Source organism: Mustela nigripes, chromosome 15 (assembly GCF_022355385.1).
Source record: "Mustela nigripes isolate SB6536 chromosome 15, MUSNIG.SB6536, whole genome shotgun sequence".
In the NCBI taxonomy this organism is placed as follows: Eukaryota; Metazoa; Chordata; class Mammalia; order Carnivora; family Mustelidae; genus Mustela; species Mustela nigripes.
The window spans coordinates 14118495-14142493 of NC_081571.1; the positions used below are offsets into that span (position 1 = coordinate 14118495).

Below are 23999 nucleotides of genomic sequence, written 5' to 3' on the forward strand. Positions count from 1 at the left end.
CTGGCTGACTGCTAAATCATGACTTCCTAAATAAAATTCTAAGCCTGCCTGATGGGTGATCTCTTTGAGGGTTCACGCCCCCATGCGTATCATACAACCATCTTATAGGCTGAGTAATTACTGACTTTAAAACCAAGGCATATGTGCTTTGATTTCAAAAGTCTCTGAAGAATTAGTCTTTCCAGGAACTTGGTGGTTAGCTACCTTGCAACAGGGAATGCAGTAAGAGAACCCCATTCTATCTTAAATGATTTAAAGTTCAGATTAACGATAAAATCACTTCAAAAGTCTATGTGGATCTGTCTTCACACACAGTTCAGTCGCCACCGCAGCTGATTGTGGAGCAAAGTTACAGATTGCACAGCTTACTAAAAATGGAGCCACTGGTCCCCACTTTACATTAATTCTAAATATACGTCTCTTTTCTATCTCTGGAGCCATGCCTCGTCTAGTTATCACTCTAGTTGTTTTAACACAGATGATTTTCCTGTCTTTAGCTCCTGTCTTGTGGACTTCTGGACAAGCTCAAGTTCAGTGTTTTAGAACTGCAAGAGTATTTGGATACCTACAACAACAGAAAAGAAGCCACTCTCTCGGTAAGTTTTTGTGTTTCTGTGCATATACATTCAATTAAAATCAAATGAACCCCACCACTATGAGCCCTGGGGAGGTGTTGTGGTTAATCTAAGGCAGGATCTTTGGAAGAAGACAAACCTCATCTGTTCCTCTGTTAGGGGCTGCAGCTCCAGTCAACAGTATGGATGAAACAAAAATGATGTCTACTAATGAGTTTTCAAATGAAACAAATGAGAAGTTTCATTTTTAGCCCCATAATTTCCCTACCCAGAAACTGGGAAACATGGGTATTTGCTTGATATGTCTCCTTGTCAATGTCATTAACTTTTCTCAGAGATTTAATAAAATTGTTAATTACTTCCTTCCAGCGTTTGCCTGACTTGAAACTAGATGGGGTGGATCTCAGCTCTCTCCTAACTACTCTCAGTAGCTGCCTCTCCTGGCCTTGACTCCTGCTCTTTACTCTCTTTTTACTTTGTAGATCTAGACTGTAAATGTTAGAGACAAAAGTGATCCAGAAACCAGGCATGCAGACCCCCTGATTTCTGACAAGTAATTATGTGTAGTATCTGTGTAATACTTCTATAATATGCCAAACACTATAGAAAAAGCCTGAATTTTGAAATCACATGGACATGGGTTCAAATCACAGCACAGCTACTTAAGGTTTAGTGCAATGGGTAGGTCACTTAATGTCCTCACCACAGATTCATCATCTGTAAGATGGCGATAATAATTAATTTGCAGAATTGTTGTAAGGATATAATAAGAGTCATAGCATGTATCCTTTCCTGTGTCCTTTCTATGTGTCCAACATGATAAGAGTTAGATCTTTTAAATTAAATCATGGAATGCTCACAACTACCCTGGAATTGCTATTATTGTCCTCATTAGCTAGGAGGTGGAAAGTTGGTATTGAAACCCAGGTCTATGGGATGCAAAAGTCCATACTCTCAAACACAATACAGTATTGCCTTTAAAAATAGAAATAACCTGGTGATGCAACATGGGGGCTTAAGGGGGTAGGAGAAGAATAAATGAAACAAGATGGGATTGGGAGGGAGACAAACCATAAGTGACTCTTAATCTCACAAAACAAACAGGGTTGAGGGGGGGAGGGGGGTTTGGGAGAAGGGGGTGGGGTTATGGACATTGGGGAGGTATGTGCTTTGGTGAGTGCTGTGAAGTGTGTAAACCTGGCGATTCACAGACCTGTACCCCTGGGGATAAAAATATATGCTTATAAAAAATAAAAAATTTTAAAAAAAGAAATAACCTATGTAAACTGCCCAGCACAGTGCTTCATACACAGAAAACATTGAAAGTTACTTGTTTTTTGTTTGTTGTTTTTGTTGTTACTGATCTCTTCATCATCTACCCAAGGGTGAGAGTCCTAACATTCTACTATAACAATTTCCATTGTCTTCTATTTTGTGGCTTTATTGGTCATGGCTTTCCACCTTCTTCATCATCAGTTCATAAAAATAATCCTTCCATTCTTCTTGGTGAACAAAACCACTCTTTTCATGTCAGATGTCAATTTCAGGTTTTTTTTTTTTTTTTAAGATTTTATTTATTTATTTGACATAGAGAGTGAGATCACAAGTAGGCAGAGAGGCAGGCAGAGAGAGAGGGGGAAGCAAGCTCCCTGCTGAGCAGAGAGCCTGATGCAGGGCTCGATCCCAGGACCATGGGATCATGACCTGAGCCAAAGGCAGAGGCTTAACCCACTGAGCCACCCAGGCTCCCCCTCAATTTCAGTTCTTCACGGCTATATTGTGCCTGGCTATATTGTGTCACATCTGTATTAGTTAGTATCTGTATTAGTTACTATCCCAAATACTTAAGGACGGCAGAATCTCTGAGCAGCTGAGCTGTTATTTTAATAGCCTTTCTTACATTGAAGTAGACCTGCCCCCACAGAAGACACTCAATATCACAGAGAGGCAGGTGGGCCATGAGTCCAGTTGCATGGTCCAGAATCTGCCAGCCTGTGAGGAATGGTTGGTATTATCTCCAAATTTCTATTACAAGAAAGGTTTCTAACTGTATATGATATTTTTAAGTTTATACATAAAATAGGAATGGTCTGGTGAAACCATCTTCCAAGAATGTTATATCACAATGCTGAAATTACATATTTAAATGAACATCATAAGGGAACTGGGTGGCTCAGTCAGTTACATGGCTGCCTTTGGCTTAGGTCATGATCTCAGGGTCCTGGGATCAAGCCCCACAACAGGCTCCCTGCTCAGCCGATGTCTGCTTCTCCCTTTCCGTCTGCCCTGCTCATTCTCTCTCTCTCTCTCTCTCTCTCTCTCTCTCTCTCTGTCTCTGTCTCTGTCTCTCTCTCTCCCCTTCAAATAAGTAAACAAAATCTTTTAAAAATATAAAAATTTAAAAATGAGCATCACCGAACCCACAGGAATAGATATTTTAATCTCAAATAGTTCATCTTTAACCAGAAAAAAATAATTTCAAAAAGGCATTACAGCAAAATTTTATATTACTATGATTAGAAGCTTCATTAATTTTCCCTGACAGGACTGACGATAAAAATGTTCTCAGAACATCACTGATTTTACCTATGTCTGCATCTCTTTCTGACAACAGTGGCTGGCAAATTGTAAGGCAACATTTGCAGGAGGATCAAGAGACGGAGTAATTACCTGTCAGCCAGGCGACTCGGAAGAAAAGGTAATGAAAACCTGTTAGAATTGATCTTTTCTGTGCTCTGACGGCGTGTGTTGATTTTGATCCATCCGAGAAGTATAGAGCATGAGAAAGGAAAGTGCACAATGGGTCACCCCATTACATTCACAAGAAGCCTACTGGCTGGTGTAAGATGGAATGATGTTCAAACCACGCATGGCTGTGTGTCGACGGGATTTGTGGAGAGGGGAGTCTTATTTTTGGAAAAGCAGAGGTATAAAAATGATCTCTTTGCTGGCCATCATTTAACTATACTAATCATTTCCTAATAAATCTGCTCTTCTTTTAGAATATAAAGCCAAATTTCATTCATTCTTCACCAAATCACTTAGTTTCGTCAGGGAAGGAAATCTTTGTTGACCTTTCAGCAATCACTCTATGATAGATATGTCTTTTCCCCTTTAGAATTGTTTTAATATACACCTCAGACCAGCTGACTTATAAATGTGTGCTGTATTGTCAGGGCAGTGGGGCAGAAGACTATGAATGGATTAAAATAATTTATTCTGCAATTATGTACTAAGTGCCTCCTATGTGGTCCACGTGGTAGATATGATAATGAACAACAGACAAGCATGCACTCTTGTGGAGCTTCCAATCCTGTCAGGGACATAGACATTAATCAAAAATCATATAGGCGCAAATAGCAATAAGTGGTATTAAGGAAAGAACCTTAAACTATGCTAGAAGGTAACAGAAGACCCTGATCAAATGTGGGGGGCAGTTCTGAGAAGCCTTCTTCATGGAAGTACCATCTCAGTGGAGATCCTAAATAGGAGCCAGAAGTGGCCAAGTGAAGGGAAGTGAGTAGAGAGCCTGTGCAAAGGTCCTGAGGCAGAAGGGGGATGTGAACATTTGCAGGAAATGAAGAGAGCCTGCGTGGCTGCAAGTGTAGAAAGCAACTTGGAGAAAAGTTTGAGAAGAGTCTAGGGAAGCTGGCAGAAGCCCAACCATGTGGGGCGTTGGTGTTTATCTTCAAAGAAATGGCAGGCAATTGAAATGTTTTAATGCATGGGTAGGATTAGAGTCAGGCTCCTGCATTCTACTCTGGAAACGGACTGAAGTGCACCACAGTGGATTAGGGAAGGCAAGTGAGGAAGCTGCTGCCCAGTCAGGCAGAGGTGCTACCTTGGAATTACGTCACCACTACTGAACAAAAGCATTTTGGATTGTGCACCCTTCAGAGGATGAGAAACCATCTTCCTGTATTAGACACAGTGCTTTGCTAACATGTAAAAACAAAAAACAACAAAAAAAATGAGGGGTAAAATTTTTCAACAGAATACCAGTGGTTGGATTCAGTTTGGTCATTGTTTTGAGTGAGTTTGCAGTCCTCAGGGTAATGATCCTTGCTGTGGGTGAGTGCCCAGGTGAGGCCCTGGCTAAGTGTTAGAGAAGGAGTACAAGACTGAACAAGCAAACTACAAGACTAAGAAATATCTTAAATAGGGTCCTAACGCATGGGTTGCAATTACACATCACGGCCCTTCTTGAGGACACATTTGTATCTGACATTGTGTCTTACAGAAAACTTTCATATCCCTGAAGTCATTAATCTTCCTAGGCGTGGGAGGCTGGGCAGGCAGTGGCGGCCCCATTCTAGATAAGGAAACCAAGGTTGACTGGTCCAAGGCTTCATGGTTGATAGACAAAGGGCAAAAATCATCTCCTGGCCACTGTGTCTGGAAACAGGCAAATGTACATAACAAATGACATATCTATAACTCATTTTTAAAATATGGGTTTTATGACATCACATGAGATGTCTCCAGGAAGCATACCTGAATGTGCAGTTCAAAATACAACAGACTCTAGGCTTTCCATCAGTCCCTGCATATGCGTCTGTGATGTCCTGCCGCAAATGACTTGTGACTCTGATTGTCACGGAATAACCTGTGCCATGAGCATACCCCAGAAGTAACGTATTAAATACATTATACATCATATATACATGTGCACGCGTGCACACACACACACGGGCTATGGTACAATTTTTTGCCACCCAGTAGCATTCACGCCTTTTGATTCCAGGCCCAATCCTCCCTCCACTATACTCTATTAAAATAAATCCAGTCCAGAGACACGTTACCAAGTTGTGACCTAAAATTAGCAAAAACCAAGGTCAGTTCGTGATATAGTTTGTCTAGTGGACTATAAAAATAGTTGTCTAAACGTTTACCCTCAATCATCTAATTCTGTTGTATCTCTAATAATCAAATCTTAATCAGGAAAATGCAGTAATACAGTGCAGATTTTTGAGAATGAGGGTTAAAACAAAATCTACTATTTATTTGTTCATTTGTTTACAGCTTCCTGGTTAAATCTAAAAACTCAGGACTTCCAGTTAAATTATCCTTTTTCCAAAACATTCTAATTTTCAACTATGTGTCTCTGTTGTGCTTATAGTTTATTTCTATGGTTTTCTTTTGTACAGTTGCTCCCTCACCCATTTCTTCTCCACATCCCTCGAAGGAAGATTTCTGTTGTTTTTGCTTAATCTTCTTGCTGATGGTTTTTTCCCTTCATTTCTTCCTCATCACCCCCTTTCTGTGCATCTCTGTTGTAGTCGTGGTTCTTCTCATCCCTTTTCTGGTCTTTAGACTTTATTTCTTCATTCAAGTATTTATACATGGCAACTCTGTTAGCATTATAATAAAGGCTTGAGAATATAAACATGGAAAGAAGAAACTAATCGTTTTCAAACATTGTACATATAAAATCGCATTTGACCTTTTACCGCAGTCCTCTGGACAAGAGTCCAAAATCTGTTTTTCCAATTTTGCAGATAGGAAAGTTGAGGCTGAGGCTACCTTTGCAGGCCAGATTCTTTTCACCCCCACAGTTTGGATTTAGTCTGACTGTTTAAAGGTAAAAACATATGTGGTGCAAAAACAATGAATACTGTTATGCTGAAAAGAAATAAATTATTTTTAAAAAATAAATAAATAAGGTAAAAACATACACATAGATAAAGGCTAGAGGAAAATTTCCAGCATCCGGACAAGACCCGGGTGCCAATCATCATGGTGCTTGGACTACTGTTTTTCTTATAATAGAAAAATGTGTCGCTGTACTTAAGGCCCCCAAGTGGGGAAGTGGAAAACCAGACAGGGCTGTGTGTTTCAAGAAAAATGGGCTACCCTTTAGCACCCGCTTGAGAGAGTGTTACTCTTGCCCGTGTGAGAAACATCTCTACGTATGTAAGATGCAAGCATCTGTCTGCTGACCTTGCTCACTCGGGTGTCTATTAGAGGAGAATTCTCAGTGCATGGACAAAACAGTTTCTTTGAAAAAACAAAAAAGTGTCTCTAATACTTGGGAAGTATTTTTGAGGGAAGGCTTATTTTAAAAGACAGGCATGATTAGTCAACGATTTAGGCTTGCAGGTGATTATTGGCCATTCTCCTAGAATATCGCACAGCATACGCTGAACAGAACGGAAGACGAGGAGTGTGATCTGCTTGGGTCTCATAAGAGCAGTTTCTCTGATTTGCAGACCCTGCTTTACCTATGTTTTCTCAGCCCAAGCAAGAGGAGGGACAAATCTCTTCGTGACCTAAATCAGCACCTCTAATTAAGAATTTGGGTTTCCCATAAGTGACTCTTAATCTCACAAAACAAACTGAGGGTTGATGGGGGGAGGGGGGTTGGGGGGGTGGGTTTATGGACACTGGGAAGGGTATGTGCTACTGTGAGTGCTGTGAAGGGTGTAAACCTGGCATTTCACAGACCTGTACCCCTGGGGATAAAAATATATGTTTATAAAAAAATAAAAATAAATAAAAATGAAAAAAAAAAGAAAAGAATTTGGGTTTCCACTGACCTCTCCATTTCCTTCTCTGACCTTCTCCAATTCATCTAAGGGTGGCTACCACTAGGTAGTTGACATTAGTAGAAATGTGGGTCGGGGAGAAGAACACCTGCTCCAGGTGCTCCAGATGGCAGCACGAGGCTTAGGCCTTCAACTAGTGAATACCACTCACCTCCCGGGTCCTGTGGGGCCTGGCCTGGCAAAGCTGGGGCTATTTCCATTTCACTCATTATAAGTGATGTTAGTTGGCACAGTCCCAATTCAACAGGTATTTCTGAGCACTACTGGAACATTTCACTCTTCGGACTCAAGTGCAATCATTTACATCTGGCCCAGCTACATTTCATCTTATATACAAATCGTCATTCCAATTACTAGGGTCTTTTTGGACACCAGCCCTCTCAGTTATGCACTTACTATCCCTGCATAATCTATGCACGAGAAGACGGCAACCTCTGTTCTTTACACAAACCGAACAAGACGGGTTGCAGTTTCTGCAGTTAAATTGTAACCCATGAAACATCACCCTTCGGATAGAGTCAATTACTCTTCTGTAAGGAATCCTTTTCCCTGCATTGACTGAAAACAAGTGTCTCCTGATGTTAAAGTTTTCCTAAAAATAGTAAATACCTCAGGCTGTGTAATCTGTATCACAGGCTTAAAGGTATTTGTCTTTCAAAGCTTTGAAAGATATCCATGGCTGAGGTCCAAAAAACTACTCAGCACACATAATACAGTAGTCACGGTGAGCCAGCCCCAAGTGATATTAGCAACGGGTGGGCCCATGTTGATTATACCCACTTAGGAGATTAAATGCATCTATGTATTCTTGAGGAAGGAAGCTGCAACCTTAGGCTAGGTTGTCTAAATTTTATCCCATTTAATTTAAACCAGTGGCTTTCAGAGATTAACTATGATGAAAATAAGAGCTATTATAGTACACTGTGGCTCATCTTCTGTCAGGGTGAACATTTCTCGGATTTTTACCTGGCTGGTAATGGCTGTAAGCAAAGAACTCACTTCAGAGCAGAATACGGACGGCTATGCTACTGTAATGAACAAAAATTAGATTATTCTGGGCTTTTAAGCTACCCTGCCTATGTTCATTTTTTAATGTCTTGGTTTCTTGATTTTTTTTCTTAGTTTTGAGGAAACATACATCTAAATCCAAAGTATAAATCAAGTTGTATTAGGAGTGCAGGAACAAGGCTTGAAGAAAATCCTTCTGGCCCAATAAAATGGTGCCATTCCCATAAAATTTTCAGAAGAATCTTAAGTCTGAAAGCATAAATACATTCACAAAGATTTATGAAGGGATTATTCTCAAAACCTGGATACAGGAAAACATCAGCACGGGAAGGATAAAAGGTTTTAACATTTTCCATAAAATCGCCCCCTAGAAAGGCATTTTTCACTATCTGTTTGGGAGCTCTAAATGCAAACGAGGCCCCAGCCTGTGGCCTAGGAAAGGATTGTGAGATAATAAATAGCAAGGCAGCTTGCACCAACCTACCTAAAAAGGAGCGTTTAAGAAGGATATTGAGAACTGGTCTGTGTCAAGTTGGCCATCCCCCAAGAAATACAGTTTTGTGCCTTGAGAGCTGAGTGGGAAGAATTCATGGACAATGAAATTCCTCAGCACCAAGCTGGAGTCAAAAAGTCTTTGCCTTTATTGAACAGAGGACATTCAGCTTAACTGGTTGGATGACCTTCTTGGATTACAGCCTTGTTTCGGAAAACAGGAGAAAGACAGCAGTTTTTTCAGTACTTAAGGTTTGATTATAAAATGTCTAGGCATAAAGTTTTCTTAAAAATAGCAATTACCTCAGGCTGTGTAATCTGCATCACAGGCTTCAATGTATTTATCTTTCAAGGCTTTGAAAGATATTCATGGCCAAGGTCCAAAAAACTACTCAATAAACATAATACAGTAGTCATCAGAGCGCCCAGTTCATTGGATATTAGTAACAGGTGAGGCAAGAAGAGACCCTCGGAGGGCAGGGGAAGGGGCTGGGAAATGATAGTGGTGGGGCTTTATGTTTAAGATACTGATAAATAATTTGATAATTTTGTGTGTACAATGTACCTTATATTAAGCATAGTACACTAAACTGATAATAACCCAGAGATTTCTTTTAGAAAGAGCTTTAAAATAAGTGGTTTTCCTGTCAAGAATTAGAAACTAAGTTAGATAGGTCTTTAAATATTTTGAACCCCCAGAACCAGATATACTGATCCATACTTAGGAATGGCCAAATTTTTTTTTTAATACTCTGTCAAACTCTGATCACCTTTCCAACATACTCATACTTTCCTTAAAACCAAGTCCATGGTTATGATATGACAATACCAAAAAACGGAAGCCATAATTGAACACGGCTCAATTACAAATTTATATTCTTCTAAACTACCCACCAGTTCTAGATTGCTTTTAGAAATTGAGAACAAATTATTACAAGTGAAATGCAAGAAAATTACTTGTCATATCTCACACTTGTTTGGGAGTATATAGACTAGGTTTATTCCTTGGAGATGATTATATCTCACAGTCCTATAAAATATTCTTAACGAGGAAGGCAATCTGACTCTAAAGAAAATGCCACTTAGATTGTTAACGATATTCTATGTCTCTTAGATCCTCATAGCTTAGCAGATAGGAAGTCAAACGGATTAAAGACTCTGCCTTAACAGGTAGCAAAAGTGTGATTTCTTTAGGGCTACCGTTCTTTCAGATTACTCAGTTGGTCTCCTCACAGTTTTACTCTGTTCACATATTATTCACAGTTACACCCTAAAACCTTCAAGTAATAAAAGTTTTGACCTTGGTGTCCAAGACTGACAAAACCTCTAAACCAACTAATTGGAGAACCTAAACAATTACCAATTATATTTTTCAGTGACATGTTTCCCATTCAAGCTTCTTTTTAACTGGACCGCTGTGCATGTTGAATGGGTACAAGACGTGCAACCATTTATCAAGTTTGGGCAAGCAATGCTAATACTGCTGACGGGTCTGCTCTTGGAAGAGGGCCATGCTTTCCGTTGCATGCATTACACTGACCCTGTACTTTCTTTCCTTTCCTTTGTTTCCTGTGCCATGCTTGCTGTGTAGCAAATGGAATCTCTTGCAGTAAGTTAACTTTCTTTCATACTCTTTGCCCATTTTAGGCATGGACCCATAACAAATCTTATTTTTACTATTACTATTATAGCTCTTAGCATGTTTTCCCCTTTGCGTTTCATTTTATTTTATTTGGTAGACTGAGACATGCAGTGAATTAGTAGCATTCTGGGCTGCTTTCGTCCCAAAGTAGAAACTCAAGTTGCTGTGAACTCTCATACTACCAGTGGGATATTTTGAGTAATAACCCGCATTATCCAGCATGTAACAAAGGGCAGAGTTTTCATAGCTAGGTTTCACCCTAAATTTATGAAGGGAATGTTGTTTTTAAACAATACTTTTTTTAATTTATCTGCAAGTCTACAACAGTTATCTTTTATATCAGATTTTAAAAGATTTCCATAAAGAAAGGTTTAAATGATCAAAAACCAAAATGCTTTACTAAAACAACCAAAGATCTAGTATGGGCTAACTAATGAGTGTAGCTATTTCTTTAAACTTATGTTTGGTATCAGCATTGAGAGATCAAATCAATCTAAATCTAAACCTAGAGTTGTTATTTTCCCCCCAGGAGCCAGGGAAAGGACAAGAGAAAGAAAATTTCATTGAGCATAGCCTTAGCCCATGGACTTTGATAACTTTTAACAATTAGGATCAAGATTGTATTAATATGATCAATAGGGTATTCTTCCTAAAGCCTAAGTTTAAATTCTTATAATTTCTTTCCCTAAACTGATTTGGGGGAACAATTTTAAGGGACCTTAGAAGCTCTCAGTTCTGAGCTGAGTTCTTTATAGTCCATTAGCAAAAGAAAGGCCCTATTTAACCTTACTTAACAACATTTGAAAACTGAACAGTGACATGTTTCCTTGAAGCCACACATTTAACCCACTTTCCCTGGTGACTGCTGAGCCGTGAAATTCTAGCTTGTGAAGGCTGCTCTTTTCTTTCACAGAATTCCCATCTACCACCTAGGAGCTAAGTCATTCTTAGAGTGAAACAGGAAAAGTGTAGAGCCAATTACAAGCAGATACAGCTCAAAGAGTAGTATGATCATTGGTGCTGGAACTATTCAAGATTAATTTTTCCCTCAAAGTATACATAAGCCATAGAATGAAAACATTTTAAATTCGAGAGGTATCTATAGGGCTCAAGGGCCATTTTATATGATGCTTTTTAAATGTTTTTTCCATAGAAAGTTTTGAATGTTCCCTTAATTTCTCTTTTCTGTTAGCACTTGTAGCCCCTTTTTAACTCTGTAATTCAATAAATATTTACTGAGCACTGAGTAGAAGCATTGATCGTATGACTGACTGTTGTGTTTACACAGACTTTGAGATGAGTGTCTGCACTCATGGCAGCCAGAATTGTCACATGGAGTAACGTCCCAAATTGCTGAATTTATAAATTTGACACCTAGAATGACTTAATGTTTTGCCTTTCGAATATACTTGTAATAATTGTTTTTGTTTTTAAAAACAATTTTAGTTTATACAAATTAAGACAACTGCAATTAAGATGACCACAGCTATAATTTGGAGATATTTAATTGGCAAACATAATGAAAATTTGGTGATTCACTGAGTCTCTTTATAGCTACGCCTCCTAATTAGTCATCTCCCAAGCTATTCTCTTATACTGTGAATTTCTCACTGATATTTATTGGCTGGATTTTGTTGTTCTGTTTCACCTGAAATAATAACAGCTAGTTATGTTTTCTTGATTAAAAAAAAAAAGTTTTTCTCCACCGAGATTTCACTTGTTATATAAGAATGAGCCTTAATAACTGTTTCTTCCCATGCACGCTCTCTCTTTAGCAATTGGAACTGTGTCAGAGATTATACAAGCTGCACTTCCAGCTGCTGCTGCTTTTTCAGTCCTACTGTAAGCTCATCGGCCAGGTGCATGAAGTCAGCTCCATGCCAGAGGTGAGCCACACACCTCCCGACCCCAAGTCCTTCTGTGAAAATCATTCCTTTCCTTTTGTTCTCTCCCCCCATCCCTTTTATAACTGCCCAAGTGATTTCCTTCCCACAGAACTGATTTGCTTGAACACAAGACTTAAATATGCATTGTCTCATGTCCTATTCTCATTTGGCCAGTGCCAGGACTAGGTAAAGCAAGTGACTAGGCACAAAATTTAAGGACAGCCCTGAGAGTGAGTGCCTCCCTAATGCTATGATCCTGGCCCTGGTTCTGGACATTCTTATTTGAAAAAGTTCCTGTGTTACGGTTTTTCTTCTTTACATTGACCTCTTCATACTTGCCCTCACATTCAGATTGAAGGAAATATCTATGTGACAATTGATTCTCTTCAGTTGCCCTGTCCCGCTTCGCATTAGGAGACTTTAATATTTCTCAAAGTAACAAACATACTACTTCCAAGTGAACCAAAATTTTCCTAGAAATGAAGAAATACTACTGCAGCATAGTATGTGAAATAATGACAATGTACGCTGCATATTATAGAAGCACAAAGGTCAAGTATCTAATTCTGCTGGAGGCCAGGAGATTGAAATAGGAAAGCTTTCTGAAGGAAATCAAACCTGAGCTGTTTCTTAAAGAACAAGCTGGAGTTAGAGGAACTGAGGGCTAAGGAGAAATGTTCCATTAAGCAGCTGCAGCATGAACATAATGTGGTAAGAAAGGGAAGGCAACTATAGGGACAGCAGCTGTGTGGCTCAGTCAGTTAAACGTGTGCCTTCAGCTCAGGCCAGATCCCAGGGTCCTGGGATCAAACCCTGTGTCAGGATCCCTGCTCAGTGGGAAGTCTGCTGCTCTCTCTCTCGCTCTCAAATAAATAATCTTTTTAAAAAAAAGTAAGTGGAAGCAACTTATTTTTTTAAGATTTTATTTATTTTAGAGAGAGTGAGCACGAGCCGTGGGAGAGGGAGGGGGAGAAAAGCAGACTCCTTCCTGAGCACAGGGCCCCATCCCAGGACCATGAGATCATGACCTGAACTGGAACCTAAGGGTCATACACTTAACTGACTGAGCCACCCAGGCACCCCAAGTACAAGCAATTCAGTGTTGCTAGAATATGAAGTGCAAACCAAAACCAGAACCAGGCACAAGTGATATTAAGGGTTAGATGACAGAAGATACTATGCCTGGGGATATTTTAGTTTATGGCAGGGGTGTGGAGGGTGGATTTGTTGACAGGTAGGCTGGAGACAGGAGACTAGTCCCTAGGCTTTTGCAATAGCACAGACAAGGATGAGGGTTTAAACCGGGACAGAAGGGCTAGGTATGGGGAGAGGACAGAAAATGAGAGAAAGATTAAGCACAAAAGATCTATGAAACCGATCAGGGGTTGGGGTGAGGAATGAAAGAGAAGGAAAGGTTGAGGGCAAGGCTCAGGTTCTGTCTCTGATGAACCAGGTGACCCGTGGTGCCACAGCTGACCCAGGGATAAAGGAAGTCTGAGGCCACTGTAGATTCCACATATAAGTGAAATCATATAGTATTTGTCTTTTTCCATCTGACTTATTTCACTTAGCATAATACCCTCTAGGACTGCCAATGTTGTCACAAAGGCAAGATCTCATTCATTTTATGGCTGTGTAGTTATCCTGTGTGTGTGTGTGTGTACCACATCTTTATCCATTCATCTATCAGTGGACAATTGGGTTGCTTCCATATCTTGGCTATTGTAAATAATCCTGCAGTAAACAAAGGGGTGCATTTATCTCTTCAAAGTAGTGGGGTTTTTTTCCTTTGGGTAAAATACCCAGTAGCGGAATTTTTAATTTTTTTTAATTTTTTGAGGAACTTCCATACTGTTTTTCACAGTGGCTGCACCAATTTACATCCTTGTGAACAGTGCATAAGGGCTTCCTTTTTCCACATCCTTGAAAACACTTGTTCTTTCTTAACTTTTTGATTCTAGCCATTCTTACTGGTATGAGGTAATCTGTGATTTTGATTTACATTTTCCCTGATGTTGAGTGATGTTAAGCATCTTTTCATTGGAGTTTTGGCCATCTGTACATCTTTGAAAAAATGTCTACTCAGGTTCTCTGCCCATTTTTTTCGTCAGATTTTATGAGTCTTTACATATTTTGGAGATTCACATTGATCAGATAAACTACTTACAAATACCTTCTCCCATTTAATAGGTTGCTTTTTCATTTTTTTATGGTGTCCTTTGCTGTGCAAAAACTTTTTAGTTTTGGGGCGCCTGGGTGGCACAGTCAGTTAAGCATCAGCCTTTGACTCAGGTCATGATCCTGGGGTCCTGGGGTCAAGCCCCAAGTGCTCCCTGCTGAGCAAGGAGCCTGCTTCTCCCTCTGCCACTCACCCTGTGCATGCTCTCTTGCCCTCACTCTCTGAAATAACATGTTTAAAAAAAAAAAAAAAAAAAAAAAACCTTTCTGGCTTCATGTAGTCCCATTTGCTTATTTTTGCTTTTTTTTGCTTTTGTCTGAAGATACCAGTCCAGAAAAACATCAATAAGACCAATGCCCAAGAGTCTACTGCCTATGTTTTCTTTTAGGTCTTAAATGTAAATCTTTAATGAATTTCATTTTTGTACATGGCATAATAAAGTGGCCTAATTTTTCCAACACTATTTAGTGAAAAGATTTTTTTTTCTTCTCCATTATGTATTTGTTGCTTTGTCAATTAACTGTGTAGGTATGGGTTTATTTGTAGGCCTTCTGTTCTGTTCCAGGCATCTATGTATCCTTTTGTTCTAGTGCCATACTGTTTTTAATGACTATTTTAGTTTTGCAATATTGTTTGAACTCTGGGGTTAGGATACCTCCAGCTGTGTCGTTCTCTCTCAAAATTGCTTTGGCTATTGGGGCTCTGCTGTGGTTCCACACAAATGTTGGGATTATTCCAGTTCTGTGAAAAATGCCAGGGGTATTTAGACAGGAATCACACTGAAGCTACAGATTGCTTTGGGTAGTACTGACATTTTTAAAAATAGTAATTCTTCCAATTCATGTGTGGTATATCTTTCCATTTTTTGTGTCCTCTTCAGTTTTTTTCATCAACGTCTTACAGCTATCAGAGTATAGATCTTGTACCTCCTCACCTTTATTCCTAGGTATTCTATTCTTTTTGATGGAATTGTAAACAGGACATATTCTTAATGTCTCTTTGACAGTTTGCTATTAGTGTACAAAAATGTATAGATTTCTGTATATTAAGTTTGTATCCTGCAGCTTTACTGAATTTCATTTATTAGTTCTAATAGTTTTTTGGTAGAATCTTTGAAGTTTTCTATGTATAGTATCATGTCATCTGCAAATAGTGAGTTTATTGTCTTCCTTGCCGATATGGATGCTTTTTATTTTTCTTGTCTGACTGCTGTGGCTAGGCCTTCCAGTTCTATGTTGAATAAAATTGGCAAGAATGGCCATCCTTGGCTTGTTCTGATTTTAGAGAAAATGCTTTCAGCTTTTCCCTGTTGAGTATGATATTAGCTACAAGGATGTCATATGTGACTTCCATTATGTTAATATATGTTTCCTCTATACCTAGTTTGTTGACATTTTTAATGAATACTGAATTTTGTCAAATGTTTTTTAATCTATTGAGATTATCATAATTTCTTTCATGTTAGTATGGCTTATCACATTGATTTGTAGATATTGAACCATCCCTGCCTCCCTGAAATAAATCTCCTTGGTCATGATAAATGATCCTTTTAATATATTGTTGAACTCTGTTTGCAAATGTGTTGACAGTTTTTACATTTATATCAATCAGGAATATTGGCCTTTAATCTTTTTTCTGTACTGTGCTTGTCTGATTTTGGATTTTGGATTATACTGGCTTTGTACAACGAATTTGGAAGCATTCCATCCTCTACAATTTTGGAAATAGTTTGAGAAGGATAGGTATTAAATATTTTTCACATGTTTGGTATGGAGTCACTTGTGAAGCTATTTGGTTCTGGATTTTTTGTTGGAAGTTTTCATTTTTTATAATTTTTTTATCATGTTAGTCACCATACAGTACATCATGTTTTTGATGTAGTGTTCCATGATTCATTGTTTGTGTCTAACACCCAGTGCTCCATGCACTCCTTGCCCTCATTTATACCCATCACCGGGCTCACCCATCCCCCACCCTCTCCCATCTAAAACCCTCAGTTTGATGTTGGGAATTTTTGGATTATTCAGTTTCATTACTAGTAATCAGTCTGTTCAGATTTTCTATTCCTGATTCAGTCTCGAAGACTGTTTCTAGGAATTTATCCATTTCTTTTATGTTGTCCAATTGTATAATTTTTCATAATAGTCTATTAGAGTCTTTTGTATTTCTGTGCTGTCAGTTGTGACATCTCTTTCACTTCTGATTTTATTCATTCAATGAATGTCCTCCCTTTTTTTCATGATGAGTCTAGCTAAAGGTTAATCAGTTCTTCTTTTTTTATTGTGTATTTTATGTACTTTTTTGTTTCAAGTTTTTAAAATTCTAGTTAATATAAAGTGTAATATTGGTTTCAGGAGTAGAATTTAATGATTCATCAATTACATACAACACCCAGTGCTCATCACAAGTACCCTCCTTAATGCCCATCAGCCATTTAGCCAATTCCCCACAAATCTCCTTTCCATCAACCCTCAGTTTGTTCTCTATAGTTTGCCTCCTTTTTTCTTTCTCCCTTTCCCTGATGTTTGTTTTGTTTCTTAAATTCCACATGAATGAAATCATACAGTATTGTCTTTCTCTGACTGAATTATTTCGCTTAACATAATGCATGTGAAAAGATGCTCAACATCACTCATCATCAGGGAAATACAAATCAAAACCATGATGAGAGGGGCACCTGGGTGGTTCAGTCAGCTGAGCATCTGACTCTTGGTTTTGGCTCAGGTCATGATCTCAGGGTCATGAGATCAAGCCCGATGTCAGGCTCCACATTCCGTGGGGAATCTGCTTGAAATTCTCTCCCTCTGCCCCTTCCCCCACTCACTGAACTCACTCTCTCTCTCTAAAATATATCTTTAAAAATCACACAAGTCAGAACAGCTAAAATTAACAACACAAGAAATAATAGGTGTTGGAGAAGATGTGGAGAAAGGGAACACTCATATTGTTGGTGGGAATGTAGACTCTGGTATAGCCACTCTGGAAAATAGTATGAAGATTCCTCAAAAAATTAAAAATAGAACTACCTTATAAGCCAGCATTATACTACTAGGTATTTACCCAAAGGATACAGAAATACTAATTCGAAGGGTCACATGCATACTGATGTTTATAGCAGCATTATCAGAAATAGCCAAATTATGAAAAAGCCCAGGTGTCCATCAATTGATGAATGGATAAAAAAGAATGAAATCTTGCCATATGCAACACTGTGGATGGAGCTAGAGGGTATTATGCTAAGTTTTTATCTTTTCTGATAAAACTCTTACCTTCATTGATCTTTTATATTTTTTATATTTCATTTATTCCTACTCTAGTCTTGTTATTTCCTTCCTTCTACTAACCATGCTTTGTTCTTCCTTTTCTAGTTTCTTTAGATGTAAGGTTAGATTGACATTTTTCTTGTTGCTAGAGGTAGGCCTGTATCACTATAAACTTTCCTCTTAGAAGTATCATTGCTAAGTCCCATAGATTTTGAACCATGTGTTTACATGGTTAGTCTTTGTTTCAAAGTCTATTTTGTCTGGCATAAGCATTTCCATCCCAGCTTTTTTTTTTTTCCATTTCCATTTGCACAGAATATTTTTTCCTTTCCTTCACTTTCAGTCTGTATGTGTCTTTAGGTCTGAACCAGATCTCCTATAGGCAGCATACAGGTGGGTCTTGTTTTTCTTTTTATCCTTTCATTCATCCTATATGGTTTTTTTTAATTTTTTATTTTTTATAAACATATATTTTTATCCCCAGGGGTACAGGTCTGTGAATTACCAGGTTTACACACTTCACAGCACTCACCAAAGCACATACCCTCTCCAATGTCCATAATCCCACCCCGTTCTCCCAAACCCCCTCCCCCCAGCAACCCTCAGTTTGTTTTGTGAGATTAAGAGTCACTTATGGTTTGTCTCCCTCCCAATCCCATCTTGTTTCATTGATTCTTTCATCCTATATGTTTTGATTGGAGCATTTAGTCCATTTACATTCAAAGCAATATTTCTGTAGTTCTTCTCTTTCTTTCCTTTTTTTTTTTTATAACTTTACCTTCTTCAGTGTTAGTCTTGGCTTTCTATTTTTGTGTCTGTAATATGTTTGTGGTTACTATGAGGTTCATATATAACATTCTATGTATATGTATATAGCAGGATGTTTTAAGTTGGTCACTTCAAACACATTCTAAAAGCAGTACATTTTAAATTCTACCTCATTTTATGTATATGACATATTTTAGATCTCTTTGTGTATCACCTAATTTTTGTAGATATGATCGATTTTACTATTTTTTTCTTTTAGTCATCATTCTAGCTTTCTAAGTGATTGATCTATTACTATCTTTAGTATATGTTTACCAGTAAATTTTTTCCTTTCATAATTTCTCCTAGTAATGGACACTTCCTTGTTTAAAGAAGTGTCTTTAACATTTCCTGTAAGACTGCTTTAGTGGTGATAAATTAATTTTGTTTTTCTGGGAAACGCTCTCCTTCAATTCTGAATGATACACTAAGTAGGGTATTTGTGGTTGTAGACTTTTTCCCTTTCAACACTTTGCAGGCCAAAAGGAAGTGGCATGATATACTCAAAGGTTCTGCTAAGAAATCAGCTTATAGCCTTTTGGGGCTTCCCTTTTATGTAACTAATTGCCTTCCTATTGGTGCATTTGACATTTTAAGTATCATGTGACCTCCTTTGGGTTCGTCTTGTTAGAGGCTCTCTGTACTACCTGGATATCTCATTCTCCAGGTTAGGGAAATTGTCTGCTATTACATCTTTAAATAAGTTATCTGCCCCCTTTCTCTCTCTCTGTCCTCCTTCTGACCCCTATAAATGTTAGTAAAACTGATGTTATCTAAAGGTCCCAAACTTATCCTCATTTTTTAAAATTCAGTTTTCTTTTTTGCTGTTCAGCATGGGTGTTCTTCATTACTCGGTCTTTCAGATCACTGAGCTATTCTTCTCCATCTCTAATTACCTTTAATTCCCCTGTTGTATTTGTCTTTTCAGTTATTGTATTCTCCGACCCTTATTGATGCTTGTTTATATTTTCTCTTTGTTGAAATTCTCATGAGTTCATCTACTCAGCTCTAGCGAATATCTTTATGACCCTCACTTTCAACTTTTATCTGTTTTGTTTAGTACTTTTCCTGAGGCTTTATCTTGTACTTTCATTTGTAACATATTCCCCTCTTCCCTCATTTTGTCTACCTCTGTTTCAGTGTATTATGTCTTGAAAGTAGTGGCCCTATGTAAAAGGTGTCCTGTGGAGCCCTGTAGTGCATTCCCCTCGACACCAGAACCAGGCATTCCAGGGGTGTCCCCTGTGTGGGGTATATGTGTCTTCCTTCTGTGACTGGGCCATGACTGCTTTAGGCACATTAGTGAGCAGGGCTGACCCCAGCAAGGCTGGCTGAGTTGCCTGTCTGCAGCTGCTGCAGGCCTGCTGATGGATGGGGTTAGCCCCTGGTACATTCTGGGCAAAAGGCCTGCCCATCCTGCCTGGGGCAGCCTGCCCCATGTGGTAGGAGGGTCATCTGCCAGGACAGGGCAAGCAGGGCTAGCAAAGTAGATGGAGATTGTCAGAACTGGCTCCCACGAGTGTCAGGCCAGCCAGACTTAAGGAGAGGAAGAAAAAAGTTGGCTGCCAACACTCCCATTCCAACAGAAAGCTCCTACAGATCCCTGCCTATCTGAAATTTGCTTTAAAATTTAGTCCACAAATCATATATAACCAAGGTGCTTTTCATACTACTGCCTTTGTAATGAATCCTAGAGTGATTGATAGAATCTGCTGGCCCTTTAAAAGCAGTCTCAGTTTACTATAGTCCTCCCACTCTTCTGGAGCCTGATTTTCAAAACCAGGTGTTATAGAAGCTCATCTTCTCCATGCTGATTCCCATGACAGGGGATTAATCCCCTCACTACTCAGGAAAGACCTCTGCACCTGTGAGATCACTCTTCCTTATGGATCACCAAACCCAGGGTTTGGCTCTCTGCCCCTCCTACCCTTATCAATGTGGCTTTTCTTTCTATCTTTAGCTGTAGAAGATCTGTTCTGCTAGTCTTGGAATGGTCTTCAGAGGGAGTTCCATTATATGTGGTTGTAGCCTCTGTATCTATGAAAGGAGGTGAGATTAGGATCCTCCTCTAATACCATACTTAAAAGGATTACCTCAGTAAATTTCAAACCTAGCATTGGAGTAGGTAGTTGTATGTAACAGTTACCTGTGTGAAGACAAATAATTCTGGAAGGCTTTGGTTCTATACATGGTTCAGTTAACTATCTGGGAATGAGTAAAGATGAAGATGTTGGGTAAATCAACTTTCCAAAGGAAACAGACATCACCAATTTACCTTACAAAGGCGAACAAATCTTTAAAGGCACATCAACTTTTTAAAAATGCTCTTGGGATCAAATTGAAAAACAGTTGACTTCCATAGTACTTTGGGGGGGCACTAAAAAGTGACATAGGTTCTTTTTTTGATTTATCTTTTGATACCAATAATTTTGAGGTAAAATACCTCTTAGCTCTGTAACACGAATACTAACATTACCTTGAGATTTTTTCTTCTTCCTTAAATTATATCTTTCATCTTTCCTATGGCATACAAATGAGAGAAAGTTATTTTTCAAACAAGATCCATGTTCGAGATTAAGTTTAGTAAGCTTTTATGTGCCAAACTGTACTAAGCATTTTATATACATCATCTCATCTTTAAAGTTACCTGTGAGGTGGGTAATGTCTCCAGTCTCACAGATCAGAAAACTGAAGCACATAAAAGTCTATTTATTTGAGTATGGTCCCATAATACAGTGTAGAATTGGCATTTGAACCAAGCTCTACCCAACCCTATTATCTTATGCATTTTAACTCTGGATATGCCCTTCTACTTAAACAGAAAACATTTTAAAGGAAATGTTAACCTCTCATCTAAGGAGAGTATCCCAGTGTTTGATACAGAAAGTTATGCAATGTATATAACCCCTTACACAATGTATATAACCCCTTACACATACCAGGTAGTAGTTCTATTTGTTCAATTTCAGTTTACCAATATATTTAGCTTATACTTAACCAGAAGCAGAGAAATGAAAATTTTCTCTCTTGGGGATGCAAAATCTAGCCTGCAACTAAACATAATAAAAATAATTTTTTTTAACAGCTGCTAAATATGTCCAGGGAACTGAGTGACTTAAAGAAAAACCTGAAGGAGGCCACTGCAGCCATTGCAGCTGACCCTCTCTATATAGAGGGTGCATGGTCTGAGCCAACCTTCACATCCACTGAAGCAGCCATCCAGTCCATGCTGGAGTGCCTGAAGAACAATGAACTTGGCAAGGCTTTACGGCAAATCAGGGAATGCAGGTAACTCGACTATTTCTTTTAGAAACAGTGAAAGGAAATGCCTGCCTGATAGTTACTTTGTCATGGTTGGGGACTGAATCACTACAGATGGGACATCTAGATATTTTATACACATCCTTCTCAGATCTTTCTCATTACCATGCCAGCTATAAGATTTCAGAACTTACATGTTTAAAGTATAGGTGTTACTTCTGGTCTTTTATCATTCCTGTAGGGTTGGGGTTGTTGGGGTATACTTTGAAAATTATTTAAATATGTTCTTTTCCCCCTGCATTTGGATAGTATAGTCACAGTCACTGGAACCAGAATCCTATAGCAAATAAATGTTTTATGATCATCAAATTCCGTTCTGATATTTAGAAGCTTTGGATATTTTCATCAGAACCAGTAACATTCCATAATCAGTTATGGTGATGCTTGCAAAACTCTAAATGTAGTAAAAGCCACTGCATTGTATGCTTCAGATGGTTGAATTGTATAGTAGTATGTGAGTTATACCTCAAAATACTCTTATACTACAGAGGCTCATAACCTCTCAACTTTGTAACCAATAATACCTCTAATCTATGCTGTTTTTTGACTACAGAAGTCTGTGGCCCAATGACATCTTTGGAAGCAGTTCTGATGATGAGGTCCAGACACTACTGAATATTTATTTCCGCCATCAAACTCTGGGACAAACGGGTACTTATGCGTTGGTGGGATCAAACCAGAGCCTGACTGAAATCTGCACCAAGCTGATGGAGCTGAACATGGAGATCCGGGACATGATTCGCAGAGCCCAGAGTTACCGAGTCCTCACTACTTTTCTTCCAGACTCCAGTGTTTCTGGCACTAGTCTCTGACAGGAGCTTCCCATCCCCCATGGGTTCCAAGCTGGGGGTGCTGTCATGCTGGGGTGACGTCATTCAGTGTCTTTTCAGCCTTCAGAAGGCTTGGTCAGACTGTTCTCCCTCTTGTTACCTGTAGGACTTTTTCTAAACAGGATGACAGAACTTCCAATGTGTAGCAATACTATCAGAACCAAGGTAGCATAGAATATTCTGGGACAGACTCCATCCGTTATGCTGTGTGGCACAAAGGTGTTATTTTACTGAGCAGATGCAACTCACTACTGAAGAAAGTGACTTCCATTGCATACCAAAGCCGACTACACTGAACGATACCTTTCCTTTCTAGAAACAATTTTAGATTGGCAAAAGTGCAATGTTTTCTTCACTAAAATATTTTATATTCTAAAACTTGTACATTCTTTTGTTTTTCCTTTTCTTTTGTTTTCTTTTTTTGTTGGGCTGAGGAAGGGGCAGGCAGAATGAAGCTGGCCACTGAAAACTGTAAGACGGTCAAAAGCTGACAGCCTGTTTATGTGAAAAGGGAATTGTAAATGGACAATTTAATATACACTGTAATTTGAATATGATTACTGTATCTAAAAGGAGCTGCTATGAAGTACCTTTCTTATGTTGCTAGGCTACTGTTTCTGAAAGCCCTGAATCTCTTTGCAGAAGTCTGTGATTAGGACCCTAGCACCAAATATGGTCCAGATAGACCTTTTTGTAAGGGTCTTGGCTGCTTTTTACTAGAAAGTTGCTTATATGAGCATATTTATACTACAAAAGGATGAGTGTTAATTTTAACCAACTTTGCCATTTTGTAGGAAAAAAAGTTAAAGAAATTCACATTATAAATTCCAAGTCTTTTCACCTGTCACGCATGCATATTTTAATATCCATTTGGATAGCCAGAAGTAGAATCATAAAGATAAACTATGAGTTGTCACTTTGTTACTTAAGAAATGTCATATTTTATTTGTAACATATATGTAAAGGGCCATTCTTAAGTTTTCTCCTTCAGATTAATGCTGTCAAGTGTTAGCTGTGTGCATGTAAGCCAGTTGCACATCAGAAACATATTCAAAGTTGATCTATGTAACTTATTCACTCTGTAAATACATTCAAAGTTTTTGTGATGTAATCTTGGTTGATAATCTATTCAGAACTTCCTTTAGACTAAAAAAAAAAAAAAAAAAAATACACATCGACCATGGATTTTATTTCTGGTTTAGAGATCGTTGCCTTCGACACACTTTTACAGGTTTGCATGTGGGTTACCCCAAGGAGTACCACTCATATACATTCCACGATTGGCTTTCACTGGGGCTGAGCAGCAAGCACAGGGACCCCGTGAGGCAGGAACTATCTGTTACCACTTTGGAAGTGGACACTAAGTTAAGACTGTGACCTTCAATCAGCTCTTTCTAATCAACCAAAAAGAGAAATCAGAAGAGTGAGCTCTACTTGTCAATATCTGTCAT

The 23999-nt window shown here is 38.7% G+C and overlaps 1 protein-coding gene across 4 annotated transcripts in view; it reads left to right on the plus strand.

Annotated features, from left to right (window-relative positions):
* The window catches only part of FRY (FRY microtubule binding protein), a 439393-nt gene extending 415739 nt beyond the window's left edge, over positions 1–23654 (plus strand). For 3 of the 4 annotated variants that reach the window (XM_059378057.1, XM_059378054.1, XM_059378058.1), the window contains 6 exons: positions 498–596; positions 3190–3273; positions 10212–10229; positions 12038–12148; positions 21483–21685; positions 22272–23654. In XM_059378057.1, coding sequence (XP_059234040.1) covers positions 498–596; positions 3190–3273; positions 10212–10229; positions 12038–12148; positions 21483–21685; positions 22272–22530 — 774 coding nt within the window. In that variant the 3' untranslated portion in view covers positions 22531–23654. The remainder of the gene's footprint in view (positions 1–497; positions 597–3189; positions 3274–10211; positions 10230–12037; positions 12149–21482; positions 21686–22271) is intronic. The other variant, XM_059378056.1, reaches the window with a different exon arrangement.
* The last annotated feature ends 345 nt before the right edge of the window (positions 23655–23999 follow it).